The sequence below is a fragment of the Centrocercus urophasianus genome, unplaced genomic scaffold (genome assembly GCF_019232065.1).
Source record: "Centrocercus urophasianus isolate 14NV4802_14NV808 unplaced genomic scaffold, USGS_Curo_1.0 seq_204, whole genome shotgun sequence".
Taxonomy (NCBI): domain Eukaryota; kingdom Metazoa; phylum Chordata; class Aves; order Galliformes; family Phasianidae; genus Centrocercus; species Centrocercus urophasianus.
This window is the reverse complement of record NW_024884761.1, coordinates 1-15,236: the sequence shown is the minus strand read 5'-3', so window position 1 is coordinate 15,236 and position 15,236 is coordinate 1. Positions and strand designations below refer to the sequence as shown.

At 60.1% G+C, this 15,236-nt stretch overlaps 1 protein-coding gene across 1 annotated transcript; it reads left to right on the top strand.

The window, feature by feature from the left end:
• Window positions 1–8,254: 8,254 nt before the first annotated feature.
• KIRREL1 (kirre like nephrin family adhesion molecule 1) lies at window positions 8,255–15,230 on the top strand. The gene is made up of 14 exons (XM_042822734.1): window positions 8,255–9,093; window positions 9,537–9,686; window positions 10,635–10,792; window positions 10,871–11,021; window positions 11,591–11,696; window positions 11,776–11,924; window positions 11,996–12,123; window positions 12,203–12,329; window positions 12,417–12,517; window positions 12,595–12,793; window positions 12,870–12,977; window positions 13,066–13,205; window positions 13,299–13,376; window positions 13,672–15,230. The coding sequence occupies exons 1-14, from the start codon at window positions 8,865–8,867 to the stop codon at window positions 14,140–14,142; spliced, it is 2,295 nt and encodes a 764-aa protein (XP_042678668.1). The 5' UTR covers window positions 8,255–8,864; the 3' UTR covers window positions 14,143–15,230.
• The last annotated feature ends 6 nt before the right edge of the window (window positions 15,231–15,236 follow it).

The following is a 15,236-nucleotide window of genomic DNA, read 5'->3' as shown; positions in this document are numbered from 1 at the left end:
CCCATGGTGCCCACCCCCAACCCCCCCTTGCTGAGCGCATCCTTAGGGGCATCCTTTTGGCACCCACCTCGCCCCGTGGGGTCAGATGGGGCTGCCACCCTCCCAGGAGTCCCAGCAGTGTCCCAGGTGCCCATTCCTGGGTGGATGCAGTGTCCCTGGGGTCTTGCTGGCTCTGCCCGTGGCTCTGTCCATGGGCACTCAGCCCCCCGCCGCGCTGCAGCAGGGGGATTATAGCTAACTCTCCATAAAGATTCCCCTAATTGCTTGCCTTACCTCAGGTTTTATCATCAAAGCATCCGTTATTCCCTCTCTAGCCTCCTTTTCTTTTTATTATCTCTTAATTAATCACTCCAGCTTTCACACTTACCAGATAATTACAGTCTCCTGGGCACACGGCTCATTTTCATAACCTCCTGCTCCCAGCCAGGGGTGGGCACGGCGCAGGCAGGGACTGGGGGCCAAGGGAGGGATGAGGACTGAGGGGCACGGACCACAGGCAGGGGACCAAGGTGAGGGGGCAGGGGACAGAGAAGCAGGGACCAGAGGCAGGGGATGTTCCTGCTTTGGCCACGTGGCTCCTCGTGTCACCCTGCAGCACTGCACGCAACACCTGGGCACAGGTGGCCAAGTGGCAAACCCACCCAGATGTCACCGTGATGAGCTCCGAGGTGTCCCTGCGCCTGGGGTGTTGGGGACACAGCGGTGACCAAAGAGGTTCAGGGGAGGAGGATGCTGGGATGGGCAGAGTTAAGGGGATGCGGGTGCGGGATGCAGAGCTGGGAGCGATGGATGGGATGCGGTCGTGGTGCTACATGAGAGCCGGGCACTGTGGCTGCTTGGGGACAGCAGTGGCAGGGGCTGGCCCTGCGGTGAGGAGGGTTTCGCTCCTCAAACCCCTTGGAAAAGGGAAGGGAAAGCGGGAGCGGGGCCTTTTCTGCAAGGGCTGGAACATAATGGGCTGCCAGCGCTGCCATGGCAACGGGCGGATTATGATCCAAATGGAAATCAAAATAAGAGAGGGGGGGAAAAGCGAAAGAGTGGAGTAAAGGAGGAGGGGAGGAAAAACAACTTTTATTTCAAATCGGAGAGCGGTTGTGTGCCATGCGGAGGTTGCCATAGGAACGGCGGAGAAAAGGAGCGGGGCCGAGTGTGCAAGGGAGCCGGGTGTGCAAGAGCCCGTGTGGACGTGGAAGGGAGCACAACTCGGGTGTGCAAGGGGAGCGTGGCAGAGCGTGTCACCGCGGGCAGGGCACCGCTGGTGGTGCTGGGGAGCGGGGACGTGCAATGCTCCGTGCTGCTCAGTCCTCCTCTTCACCAAACGCCCCTTCTTTTTGCGTGCAGGACCGCGGGTCGGAGCTGGGCTCGGTAGTGCGGGGATTTCCCAACCTCTTGAAGCCCTTAGGGGGGAGGGAGAGGGGACCGGGACGCGGTTGGGGGCTGCGGGGGGAGGGGGGGGGGGGGCACGAGGGGGATGGCGCTGGTGTTCCTCTGGACCGACAAGGGGACAGGTTGGGGACAAGGGGGAGGGGATGGCCTCTACCAGGGGTGCTTGCTGCAGTGGGGAAACTGAGGCACGGAGCTGTTTTCCTCAGAGACAACCGCAACGGCTCTGCAGCTTGACTGAAGCAGATAGGAGGGGGGGGGGAGGGGGCAGCAAGAAGTGAGCCCCCAAAACAGAGCCCTCCTAAGAGCGCTCCCCACCCCGCTGGCATCCCCCACCGCTGTGGGATTGAGGCCGGGCGCAGGGAGTCGAGGGTTAAGCGCTGCTTTTCTTTCTCTCCCTGTCTTCCAGAGAGCCTTGGCAGGAAATTCCTCAAATTCCAGGCTTGTGGGATCATTGCTGGGCTCTGACCGCAGGAGCGCAGCCAGCGCTGCTCCGGCTTCTCCTGCACGGGGCCGTGGTGGGGGTTGCAGGGTCCCCCCCCTCGTGCCATCCCCACCTCCCCCAACTCCATGGGGACCCCAACTTCAGGGCTTGAGCCACTGCAGTGCCGTGGGCACAAAGCCCATGGGACCCCCTGGTGTCACCACCTCATAGGTGCCCCGCAGACCCCCACCACTCCCCGGGACCCCAAATCCTCACAGAGTTGTTGTCAGGAAGGGCTGAGGTTCCTTGTGTGTGGTTTCTCATGGGGACTTGGGGGGAAGTGAGAGGGGATTGGGGAACACAGGTCCATGCAGCTGGGGCACACCGGGGTCCCCTCGTCCCTGCAGCTTCAGGCGTGGGGGCACGGAGCACAGCCCCATGCCCACCAATTCCCTCCCAACACCGTTTCCTTCCAGATGAGGGCTTTAACGAGTGCCCCTTTCGCCAGGTTTGAATGCTGCACACTGCCAGATCCACTCCACAGCGGTGGGGGGAAACTGAGGCAGGGGTTGTGCCCCCCCCCCATGGCCACTCTTGCTGTGCCCCATGACCGAGTGGTGCTCACAGCTGCTCGTCCCGATTCAATGCGACTAATAATCCCATTATTAGGAGATGTCTCATTAAGACATCTGTAACGAGCCCGCGTACCAGCAGCTCGGTGGAAGGCTGCCAGCCCCATTTCAATATTTTCTCCCCTCCATTAATGACTGGGGATGTTTTTTGCCCTCCCTCCCCACCCCCCACTCCTTTCCCAAAGAAGGAGTCCCCTCCCCCCCAGCGTGCACACACACAAACAAAAGTCTTAATTAGACATTGTTCCTAACAGGGATATTACACAAATTAATTAAACTCGAGCCAATAAACAGCCCTGCTCCATAATTCTGACAGGCCCCAAAAATGAAGAGGAAATAACGAGGGCAGAGCTCTGCCAGCTTTATGTGCCCATGGGTGGGGGGCTGTGGGTACCCCAGGACCTGGGGGGGGGGTTGTGTTGGGGGGCACAGCTGCAGCGCAGGGCTTTGTTTGGTGGCAGTGCAAAGGGCGGCGGAGGGGTGAGGAGGAAGAGGAGGGGGCTGGGGTTCGAAGGCTGCGTGGCTCTGCTGGGCTTGGGGTGCATGCACGTGGCTGCACACACATGCACACACGCGTGTGCGCATGAACACGGCCAATACTTTGCACTCTCAGCTCCTGCAGCACGTGGGTGTTCCGTGCAAGCTCACAGCTGGAGCATGTGCACACATGCACGCTCCTGTGTAAGCACCCGGTTGCTGTGCACGCTCATGCAGCCGCTGCATGCAGGCACGAACTCTCCAGTGCAGTCATTATAGCTGGCGCGCACGCTCACGTGCAAGCAAATATCTGGTGCACACACACACGTGTGTGCACTCTGGTGCAAGCACACGTGTGGTGCATGCATATACACGGCTCCCATGCAAGCACACATCTGGTGCACACCCACATGTGCACCTCTGTGCAGTCCCAGCAGATAAGTGCACTCACACACCGTGCTGCTGACGTGCAGCCCCCAGCCCGCACCCCCTGGCCCCACAGCCTTTTGTCTTTCTGCCTGGCTGCCCCCTTTCAGGGGGATGAGGGCAAAGAATGGTGCTGGGGCTCCTCCATGTGGGGCGGATAAAGATCCCCAGGGCACGTGGGGGGATGGAGGGGGGTGTTGTGCTCAGGGATTTTGGGGACACAGTGGTCCTGTGGGGTGGCTGTGCGTGTTGTGCCTGAGGGGTTCCTATGGGAATCCTTCATTGGGGTGCTGCCAGGATCAGCCCTGAGTGCAGCACCGAATGCCACAGGGCAGCAGTGGGGCTCCAGAGGCCTTCCAGTGGGGTCTCTGTAGGAACAGCCATGGGATGGGATCTTTCTTGGGACAGCAGCAGCATTCCCAAGCAGAAGCGATGGGGTTCCGTGGGATAGCAATGGGGTTTCCATGGGGAAACCAATGGGATTCTAATGGGGAAAAAATGAGAGGTTCCTATGGGGCACGAAACCCCCTGGACAGAGGCAGCTGAGAGGACAGCAGCGGCTCCACAGGGACGTGGAGCCCCCCCCCCTAGCCCCCCAGCTCATTTGCCATAATGCAATAACGCAATTCATTTATTTGGTTCTATATTTTCTCCTCTCCCTGCCCAACGCTGGTTTATGTTTTATTGGCATCTTTGCCGCGCTGAAAGTAATGTAATTACGAGGGGAATTTATATGTTGTTTCGTAAGTCGGGAGTTCATTTTTTTTTATATTATTATTATTAGGTGGGGAATATTTAAGGCTCCTCGGGAACGAAAAATAGAACCCAATTCCACCGCGTCATCTCCCCTGGTATTTATGCCTCTTCCCAACGAGGGTTTAATTGAAAATCGCTCCGTATGTTCCCAGCACTGTGTCTGATTATGAGCCATTGCCTCATCCCCATCCCTGATGGCATTTATGGGGTGTCAGGGCCAGCCCTTACATATTTCCTTTGCTCTGCTTCTTGGGCACCCCTTCTCCTTGTGCTGTCCCTGTGCCTCAGTTTCTCCATTGGGGACCCCTTCTCCATGCACTCTCTGTGCCTCAGTTTCCCCACTGAGGATCCCCTCTTCATGCACTGTTTATATGGCTCAGTTTCTCCATTCTTTGCCCCCTCTCTGTGCACTCTATACCTCAGTTTTGCCATGGTGGACCCCTTCTCCATGCACTGTTCCCATGCCTCAGTTTCCCCATTGAGGACCCCCTTTCCATTGAGGACCCCCTCTCTGCACACTGTTCCTATGCTTCAGTTTCCCCATTGAGGACCCCCTCTCCATGCACTGCCCCTGTGCCTCAGTTTCCCCATTCAGGACCCCCTCTCTGCACACTCTTCCTATGCCTCAGTTTCCCCACTGGGGACCCCTTCTCCAAGCACCATCCCTGTGCCTCAGTTTCCCCATGGGAGACCCCTTCTCTGCACACTTTTCCTATGCCTCACTTTCTACACTGGAGACCCCCACTCTCTGTGCACTTTCCCCGTGCCTCAGTTTCCCCATCACGGTGCCAGCAGGCTTATGGGGCCATGTCCACCCCCCCCAGCCCTCCTCCCATTGTCCCCGGCGGCGCAGGCGTCCCCGCGCTGGTGACACTGATGGGCTGTGACACGGCGGGAGGTGCTGGCTGCCCGCGCGGCGGCGTGCCGCCCGTCTCCTGCCCGCAAGGTAATCGAGGTGGAATATTTGATCGGCCGGGAAATGAGCTGCTAAATTTGTTGTGAGATTGGTGTCACAAGCAATCGCGGCGGCGTTCGGCGGCCAGCGGGAACGCGGCGGGGGGCAGCAGAGAGGGGATACAGCGTGTTGGCACAGCTGGTGGCACTCCTCTGCATAGAGGAGCACAGAACCAGTCCGGAGCAGAGGTGTCCCCCTTAAAGAGGTGTCCCCATCATGGAGATATTCCCAGTGCAGTGATGTCCCCCGCTGGATATATCAGCAATGTGGAGATGTCTCCAACACACTGATGTCACCCTGATACGGAGGTGATTCTATGTCCCCAGTGCGCTGATATCCCCAGCTGCTGTGATGTCCCCGAGGCGGCGATGTCCCCAGTGTGTGCCCCATGGGGTGGCACAACCAAGGTTACGGTGGTCAGGGCATGGGGAGGACAACCGGGACCCAACATGCCCAAAGGTGTTGGGGAGGAGGGGAACCCATCTCCTCCTCATTTGTTTTTATAATTTCGCCTTTTAAAAAATGAAAATAACTGGAGCATCCCTTCCCTGGAGAGCTGTGCCACCACCAGCAGAGGGAAGGGGGGGGGAGAGAGGCACAGAGCGGCCCCCACCACCCTGTGCCAGGCGACACCCCAGGGCCACCACCCCCCTGGGGATGGCAGTGAGCGGCCGGGAGGATGCAGCCTCATCCCTGCCATCGCCCTGGTGCCTCCCAGCCCGGCGCTGGGCGAATGCCAGAGCTGTGCTGCCGTCATCGGGTGGCAGAGAAATAGTTTCCGATGCTGCGGGACGGGAGCGGAGGGAGCTGTGAGGGGGACGGGGGTGGAGACAGGGAGAGGGATTGAAGATGGGGATGGGATCGGGAATGGAGATGGGGGCAGGGATGCTGGCACAGGGGGTTGCGTTGTAGCCGCTGCGAGATTCAATTACAGAGGAATTAAAAGGTAGTAATATTCAATTAATGTCAGTCAGAGACGGATTAGAGAGAGGAGATGTTTGTCCAAGGGGTTGGATGGGTTTTGGTGGGGTTGGACACGGGGCTGATAAAGGAGCTAGCTAGGGGACGTGTTGGGGCTTTGACCCGACATGGTACATCTGGCACTGACCCCACGCTGTGTCCCCCACATCTTCGTGCCACATCTCAGAGTCCCCATCCCCTCCGCCCGCCTCTGGCCGCTTTAGCGTTAAGCGAAGGGGAAGAAGGAGAGGAAAATAGAAGAGGGCATTGAGTGACTTCAAACACGGAGCGGAAGCGGCTCCTCCTGCCAAGATGCTTTCAGAGAGCGCAGCTCGTGCCGTGCCGGGCAGCGCTGTCGTGCTGCGGTAATCGTGGCGGAGCAGCTTCATAAATTGTGGATGGCAACGGGGACCCTCTCGAGCAAATACCACTCTGCTGGCTGTGAGCTGCAGGCCAGCGCTCTGCCGGGCTGGGATCGTGCCCATATCCCCATCCCACTGCTGCTGTGTGACGTGGGGACACAGCGTGAGCTGCCTGAAGGCATCCCCAAAACACACAGAGCCCCCATCCTATCCCCGCTCCTTTCTTGGGTTTAGGGCTCTGGGCTCCGAATGCCTCTCTCTGCTGGGACACATTGGGGGTTGTGTCCTTGAGGCCACCGCTACCAGCCCACGTCCCTGCCCAGCTTTAGCAAAAAAGCCCCAAATTGCCAGAGCTGAAAATAGCTCCCGCTCAGCAGATGGGGCGGGAGGACGGGGAAGTGCCAGCCTCGATCACGTCTCCGCCGCCGCGTCCCCGCCAGGCACAGCACCCGCCTGGGCAGGATGGCACCCGCAGGCCATGGTCACATCCCCGGTCTTGGGGACGCGGTGACATCGCTCGGGGCTGAGCTCAGCCTCAGCCTGGGTTTCCTCACAGTGTGGCCTCAGCTCCGTGTGGGGCATTTTGGGGCCGGCTGCAGCGCTTGCGCTTTTTTCCATCCCATTGCCTCGTGCTGGGTGACAAGTGGCTGCGGGCGGTGACAGCGCAATGACAGCATGGGGGAGAGGAGACAGGGATGGGGATGGGGTCAGGAATGGAGATGGGGTCAGAGACGAGGATGGGGATGGGGTCAGGAATAGGGATGGGGCCATGGATGGGGATGGGGATGGGGATGGGGATGGGGACGGAGACAGGGATGGGGACATGAATGGGGATGGGGATGGGGATGGGGATGGGGACATGAATGGGGATGGGGACACAGATGGGGACAGGGCGATGGCCCCCTTGTGCCTCTCCCTTTGCACTTGGTTCCAGGGCCACAAGGCACCAAATCCTCTTTTCTCTCCCGCAGAATAAAACCCGCAGAGGGTTTCTTTTTTTTTTTTATTCCTTTTTTTTTTTTTCTTTTTCTCTCCTGGTTTATTTCCCCCCCAACACCCCAATATAAATAGAAGCGAACAACTTGGGAAGAGGAAGGGGGAAAGGCTTAAATTTAAAAGCGGTGAGAAGAGGAAGGGGAGGAGGGAGAGAGATAAAATAATAATAAAAAAAAAATAATAAAAAAAAAACCTCTAGCGCGGAGAGATTTAGCTCCATCTGAAAGCTGTCAGCGCGAATAAAAAGCTTTTCTTTGAACCCTGAGTTTAATAGCGAGAGGAGAGAGAGGGAGATTGGAGCACCAGCCCCAGGGCTTAATCAGACCTTCATTTGATAAATAGAGGCAGACAGAGCCGGGCGTGTGGTTGGGTACCCCGGTCCCTGCAGAGCCCACGCGTGTCGGGCACCCACGGGTGGGCAGGGCAGGGTGCCTGCCCGGTGCCCTGCGGGCTGTGCCCGGTGCTCGGTGAGAATATGGGGGCTGCTACGTTATCGCGGGGTCAAGGATCCGCACCGAGGGATGGGGCTGAGCCTCCCTCCCCCGCCCCACCCCCCCCGCATCGCCCCGCTGCAGACTAAACAGCCGTGGGGATGGGGACGGGGGGCAGGGTGGTGGTGCTGTCCTTCCCTGTCACCCCGTGGTGCCCAAGCCGATGCGTCTCTGCTGCCTGTCTGTCTGCCTGTGCCCCCCACCCCCACCCCGCGCTGCTCCCTCCTTCCCCCACCTCTCATCCTCCCCCGCGCCCACCTCTCCAGGCACCTTCCTCTTTGATCTCCGCTCTGCTTCTCATCCCCCCCAGCTTCAGCCCTCCCCCCTCGCCTTTCCCATTCTCCTTCCCTTTATCTCCCTCCTGCCTCCTGTCCCTGCTCCTGCTCCTCTCCAAAAACGCTGTCACAGGGTGGGGTGGGCACCAAGCAGGGACATCCGAGTGTCTCCAGTGTCTTTTCCATGCCTGGGGGTACCCCTTCCCCTGGTGCTGGGGTAGCACATCCTGGAAGCTTTGGGGTGCCTCATCCTGGGGTTTTGGGGATGCTGCGCCGTGCCGTGTTATGTCATTCCATGCTGTGCCATGGGGCTGTGCAGACAGAGGCAGGGCCAGGGACTTAGCAGCTCCGTTATCTTCTGCTCGCTCATCCCCAGAAGGGATTTCTGCCTCCCCCTCTCCCACTCCACAGCGGAAATCATTTGAATATTTTAGCAGGAGGCTTACGAGGGAGAAGGCGAGCGTGGGGGAGAGGTGCTCCCCTGCCACCCTGGGGGGGTGAGATATCCCTTGTCCCACTGAGCAAAGCAGAGAATGAGGTTTCCTGGTCCCCAAGCCAACCCCCTGCACACGTGTGACACACAGCCACTGCTGTGTGACACAGCTGTGACACAGAGCCACACGCATGCGACACAGTGTAACACACACACTCCGGTCGATGCCCACGTGATGGCCAATGCACCACAGGGACATGGCCTGTGGGGCTGAGGACAGCTCTGGGGACACCAATGCCACCATCACGACGGAGCACTGGGCAGCGTGTGGCACATCCCCAGGTTGTCCCCAATCCCCATTCTCTGTCCCCAGCGGCACAGACACGGTTTGTGGAAGAGCCCGAGGACCAGACCGTGGTGGCCGGGCAGAGGATTGTGCTGTCCTGCGTGGTGCTCAACTACTCTGGGATCGTGCAATGGACCAAGGATGGGCTGGCATTGGGCATGGGGCAGGGCCTCAAAGGTAGGTGGGGAGAGGCTGGGTCTGGGGATGGCACTGCACAAGGACCCTCTTGGCATTGGGGATCCTGCAGATCCTGGAAAGAGGCAGGTGCCTGCAGATTCTGCAGATCCTCAATCCTCCGTGCCCCAGGATCCCTGTGTGGCTGGGGGTCCTGAATATACCGGGGTCCTTAATATATTGGGGTCCTGCTGATCCTGGGGTTCTGCTTGCATTGGAATTTTGATGGGGGTCAGATTGGGATCCTGCATGCAGTGGGGTCCCTGCACACTGAGGACCCCTCAGCATGCCACACAAGCTGGACCCACACTGCCTGCCCATGCCCCACGTGGCACCGATCGAGCCCCAGCCCTGGGGAGTTTGGGTTGAAAGCAGGGCACAGAGGACACAGCACCCTGCAGCACGGGATCTCTGTCCCCTCGGTGCCAACCCTGCTGTCCCCACAGCCTGGCCACGTTACCGCATCGTGGGCACGGCCGATTCAGGACAGTACAACCTGGAGATCAGCGACGCTGAGCTCTCCGACGACGCCGTCTATGAATGCCAGGCAACCGAGGCTGCGCTGCGCTCACGCCGGGCCAAACTCACCGTGCTCAGTAAGAAGCAAACCCCCCAACCCTCCCTGATCCCCTGGGTCGTCCCACCCCCCCCCCCGAGCCCCCCGGGCAGGCGCGGGAATGCTGCTGCCACCGCCGCCGCCGCTGCCGTGCTGCTCCCTCCTCTCCCTCCCACAGCCTGGCTCTGCCATTATCTTTAATGCCTTAATCTATATTCACGCCGTGGCTGAGTTACGGGACCTACGAGTGCAGTAACTTTGATTTCCCTGACTTTTGTATCTTGTTAAAAAAAAAAAAAAGGAGAAGATAAGATGCCGGAGCCGCAGCGGAAATGTTGCATGAATGGGGTTTTGGGGTGGATTTCTTGCTTTTCTTTATTATTTATTTATTTTCTCTTTCTTCCCCTGGCATTGAAATTCCCATTAGAAAGGAGGGGGATAAAAGGCAAGCAAGCAGGAGATGTGGCTGGGCTACTGAGCAGCACACTCTGCCCATCCCACAGCCCCCATGCAGGGACCCCCCGGCACAAAAGGTGCCCACCTTCACCCCTCCTGAGCTCAGGGGGTTCCCCTGCATCCCTTCCCCAAGACAGAGGCCAAGATGGGGAAGAGCTGGAGAGTTCCAGGTGGGGGTACACAGATGGGGGGCCCAGGTATGGCGTCTTAGCTGGGGGCCCCCATCACCACAGCTGCTACTCCTCCCATTGCTGCCCATCCTATAGCCACAAAGCTCCACCGGACACCCAGCTCCTATTTGCATCATTGCAGCCAGCTCCCCATGGTTGTTTGCAAACAGTCAGGCCCTTTCAAGCGCATCCATCACTGCAAGCACAGGACAAACTCACTCCCCCCAAGCTCCCCAGTTCCCTTTTTGGCACCCTCGCTTTTCCCCAGGAGTCAACCCTAAGAAAGAAGGGTTTCCAATCCCCACCCCGTGGGAAGGTCGCCGATGTCCCTGCCTGCATCTCATCCCCTGTCCCTTCTGCAGTCCCCCCCGAGGACCCCACCATCGACGGAGCCCCCGAGATCCTGCTGCGTGCAGGGACCCCCTACAACCTGACATGCCGGGCACGCAGCGCCAAACCCGCTGCCACCATCATCTGGTACCGCGATGGGCTGCAGCAGGACGGAGCCGTCACCACCACGGTACTGCCAGCCCCTCGGCCCCACTGCATCTCCACATGGAGCTGGAGCTGATTGGGATTGTCCCCTTGTCACTGACAGGAGGTGCTGGCTGACGGCAAGAGGGAGACGACCACCAGCCTGCTGGCCATCAACCCCACCGACCTGGACATCGGACGCGTCTTCTCCTGCCGCAGCACCAACGATGCCATCCCTGCTGGGAAGGAAACCTTTGTCAAGCTCAACGTGCATCGTGAGTCTGCCGCGGGCACGGAGGGGATGAGGCCGGGTGGTTACGCGGGTGGCACTGGGGCAGAGCTAAGAGCTGTTGTGGGGTATCATGGGGACCCCAGCCCCGTGGTGGGGACGCTCACCGCGCTGCAGGCGGGGCTGGGCAGGCACTGCATGGTGAACAACGACCTCCAGTGGAGGCTGCGGGAAGGTACTGCCCAGCCGAGCCACTGTGCTGGGGATGCAGGGTGCTGACATCTATATAGGGCTGGGTACCCAAATGTATGGGAGATAATGGGTACCCAGTTATGACTTGGGGATGCTGGGTGCCTACATCCATCGGGAATGCTGGATGACTGCATGTAGAAGGGATGCTGGACACCCAGATCTAGCATGGATGATGGGTGCACACATCAGACAGGGATGCTGGACGCCTGTCTGGGCAGGGTTGCTGTGTACGTGGCAGTTTTGGGGCTCTCCCTACCCACTGTGCCATGCAGTGTTGGGCTGGGGGATTCTCCCCTTGCTCCTTCCCTCTGCCGTGCTGAACCCTCTTCAGCTCTCACAGTGGCTGTGCCCACCTTCCTGCAGATCCCCCGACTGTCACCCTGTCCATCCAGCCGCAGACGGTGCAGGAGGGCGAGCGGGTTGTGTTCACCTGCATGGCCACCGCCAACCCTGAGATCAAAGGCTACAGGTGAGGGCAAACCTGCAGGGGCTCACCCCGACCTCCAGGTGAGGTTGGAGGCTTCTGACCACATTCTGCCCCCTCTCAGGTGGGCCAAGGGGGGGGTGATCATTGAGGATGCCAGGGAGAACAGGTACGACACGCAGGTGGACTACACCTTCTTCACCGAGCCCGTCTCCTGCGAGGTGCACAACGACATCGGCAGCACCAACGTCAGCACGCTGGTGGACGTGCACTGTGAGTGAAGCAGCCCCCTCTGACCCCCCTGGATGTCACCCACCCTCTCCTCACCCTCTGTCTCTCCCCAGTCGCCCCTCGCATCATGGTGGCCCCCAAACCCACCGTCACCGACATCGGCTCCGATGTGACGCTGACCTGCATGTGGTCCGGCAACCCCCCGCTGACCCTCACCTGGACCAAGAAGGAATCCAACATGGTAGGGCCGAGCCAGGGGGGGCTCAAAGAGGGGCCATGCCCCCTTCTGGCCCCTGTGACCCCCACATGTTCCCACCCAGGTGCTGAGCAACAGCAACCAGCTGTACCTGAAGTCAGTGACGCAGGCAGACGCAGGGCAGTACATCTGCAAAGCCATCGTGCCCCGCATCGGCGTGGGCGAGCGTGAGGTCACTCTCTATGTCAATGGTGAGCAGGCAGCACAGAGCCTTGTGCCACCCAGTGTCTTCTTGGTGCCTCTAGGTCTCAGCAAGACCCCCCTTGTGCCTCCCACAGGGCCCCCCATCATCTCCAGTGAGGTGGTGCAGTACGCGGCACGCGGAGACCGTGGCAAAGTGGAGTGCTTCATTGGCAGCACGCCGCCCCCGGACCGCATCGTGAGTGACACCTTGGGGGCACACGGGGCATGGGGGACATCCCCTGGGGTGGCACTGATGGCAGCCTCCCCTGCCAGGCCTGGGCTTGGAAGGAGAACATTTTGGAGGCAGGAACGCTGGAGCGCTACACGGTGGAGAGGACCACGATGGGCAGCGGGGTGCTGTCCACCCTCACCATCAACAATGTGATGGAGGCCGACTTCCAGACCCATTACAACTGCACCGCCTGGAACAGCTTCGGGCCAGGCACCGCCATCATCCAGCTGGAGGAGAAAGGTCCCCGCACCATCGCCAGCGCCCACCTCCTGTCCCCTGTGCCCCAGCTAACCACCCATCTCCTCATCCCCTGCAGAGGTCCTGCCTGTGGGCATCATCGCCGGGGCCACCATTGGGGCCAGCATCCTTGTCATCAGCTTCCTCGTGGCACTCGCCTGCTTCCTCTACCGGCGTCGGAAAGGAAGTGAGTGGGGTTGGGGGGTTGCAGATGTGGATGGGGCTGCAGATGGGGGCAGGGATGTTGTCCGTGCTGCGTCCACTGCTGTCCCTAGGTCGGAAGGATGTCACCCTGCGCAAGCTGGACATCAAGGTGGAGACAGTGAACAGGGAACCGCTGACATTGCATGCTGACAGGGAGGAGGATACAGCCAGCGTCTCCACTGCCACCCGTGTCATGAAGGCCATCTACTCGGTAAGGGATGGCTCACCCCAGGGTTGTCGTGCTGGGAGCACAGCTGGTGGAAGTGGGGAGGAGACAGCCCGTCTCTCTCTGTTTCTCCTGCAGTCGTTCAAGGATGACGTGGACTTGAAGCAGGACCTGCGCTGTGACACCATCGACACCCGCGAGGAGTACGAGCTGAAGGTCTGGGCCTGGTGTGGGAGCGAGGGGTGGAGATGGAATGGGGTTGGATGAGGATAGGGTGGGATGAGATGGGGATGGGATGGGTATGGCAGGAGATAGAGCTGTGGGCAAGGACAGAGACGTCTTGGGGATGGGGACAAGGACAGGGAAGCGGATGGAAACATGGATGGGATGGGGAACAGGAAAGCTCTGTCTTGTGCTGGCTGTGTGCAGGATGCTCGGAGGAGGGCATGGCCCAGCTCCTCACCCTTCCCAGCCCAGCCGTGCACATCACCCCCCCCTCCCTTCCCCACAGGACCCAACCAATGGCTACTACAACGTCCGTGCCCACGAGGACCGCCCGGCCTCCCGCACTGTGCTCTATGCTGATTACCGCGCTCCAGGACCGGCCCGTTATGACGCACGCCCGCCCTCACGCCTGTCCCACTCCAGTGGCTACGCACAGCTCAACACTTACAGCCGTGGCCCTGCATCTGAGTACAGCGCAGAGGCAGCAGCGAGCACCGGGGCCCCTCCGGGCACAGCAGGTGGTGAAACAGCCAGCCAGCTCTCCTATGAGAACTACGGGGGGCACGCTGCCTTCCCAGCCGGCGGTGGCTACGGGGGGTACCGGCTGGGCTACGGGCAGCCCACCAGCCTGGAGAGGGCACCTTACGATGCCTACGACCCCATGGGCAAATACGCCAGTGCCACCCGCTTCTCCTACACCTCCCAGCACTCGGACTACGGGCAGCGCTTCCAGCAGCGGATGCAGACACACGTTTAGGGTGGGCGGAGGGTGGTGGGTGATGGGGTCTTGGTGACCGTCCCCTGATATTCAGGGGCACATCGTGACCCCCTCGCTCCACTCCTGCTTGTGCTGGGTCCCTTCTCTTCGAGCTTCCACTCCCCACTGGGATATTGGTCGTCTTTGCGGTACCTTCCCAAAGGAGTCTGGGGTGTCCTCCTCTGCTGGACCCCCCAGACTCCTCCCTGCCTCAGCTGGGGGGACCATGGAGCCCTCCAAATGGGGGCATGGCCCCACCAGCACCGCCCGTCGTATGGCACATGGGAGATGCTCTGTGTGCATATACATCTGTATGCACACAGAGGTGCTGTGCCTGGCTTCTGTTTTCTCCCTAAAACGCCCCATCCCAGCCTGTTGCCATTCCCTGTGCCTTGACTCTGGGGACACCCCACGCTCAGGGTTGGCTCCCTTCCGTCCATCTGTCCGTCCATCCCGGTACAGCAAGCTCAGCGGAGCCCCCATACGCACAGCCACAGCCATGGGACGGGAGCCCTCTGTGAATGTATATACAGGTGTATTGGAGAGCAGGGCTGGGCTCACCCCTGGAAAGGGGTTTTTGGTCCCCAGATGGGCACTGGGGTCAGCGGGGACCTCGATTCTGCTCAGAGCAAGGATTGAGGCTGCAGATGAGTGCGGTGGTTACAATATGAGTGTGGAGGCACAGCGCTGGGATGGGGGTGCATCCCTGTGAACCCTTGCGATTAGGTACGAAGCTCCCTCACCACCTGCCTGGCTCTGGCAAAGGGAGGGGGCGAGCTCGGTGGCCCCTGTCCTGCAGAACTTCCATCTCCTCCTCCTCCTCCTCCTCCTTCTCCTCCTCCTCGCTGCCCCGTGGCACGCAGGTACGATATGGCCGCAGGACGGTTTGGGAAGGGGCACGGCTGGGGGTCCCCTACCCCTCCTGTCCCCACTGGGTTTAACCATGACCCCAAAGGTACTGTCAGGACGGTGCTGAGCCCAACCCAGCCTGAGCCCCCACCCCGGCTGGACCACGTGCCATTTCTCGCAATGGTGCCTGATGTAACCCCGGCTGTCGCCCCAAATGCTGCACCCCACTATAGCAATAGCACCCC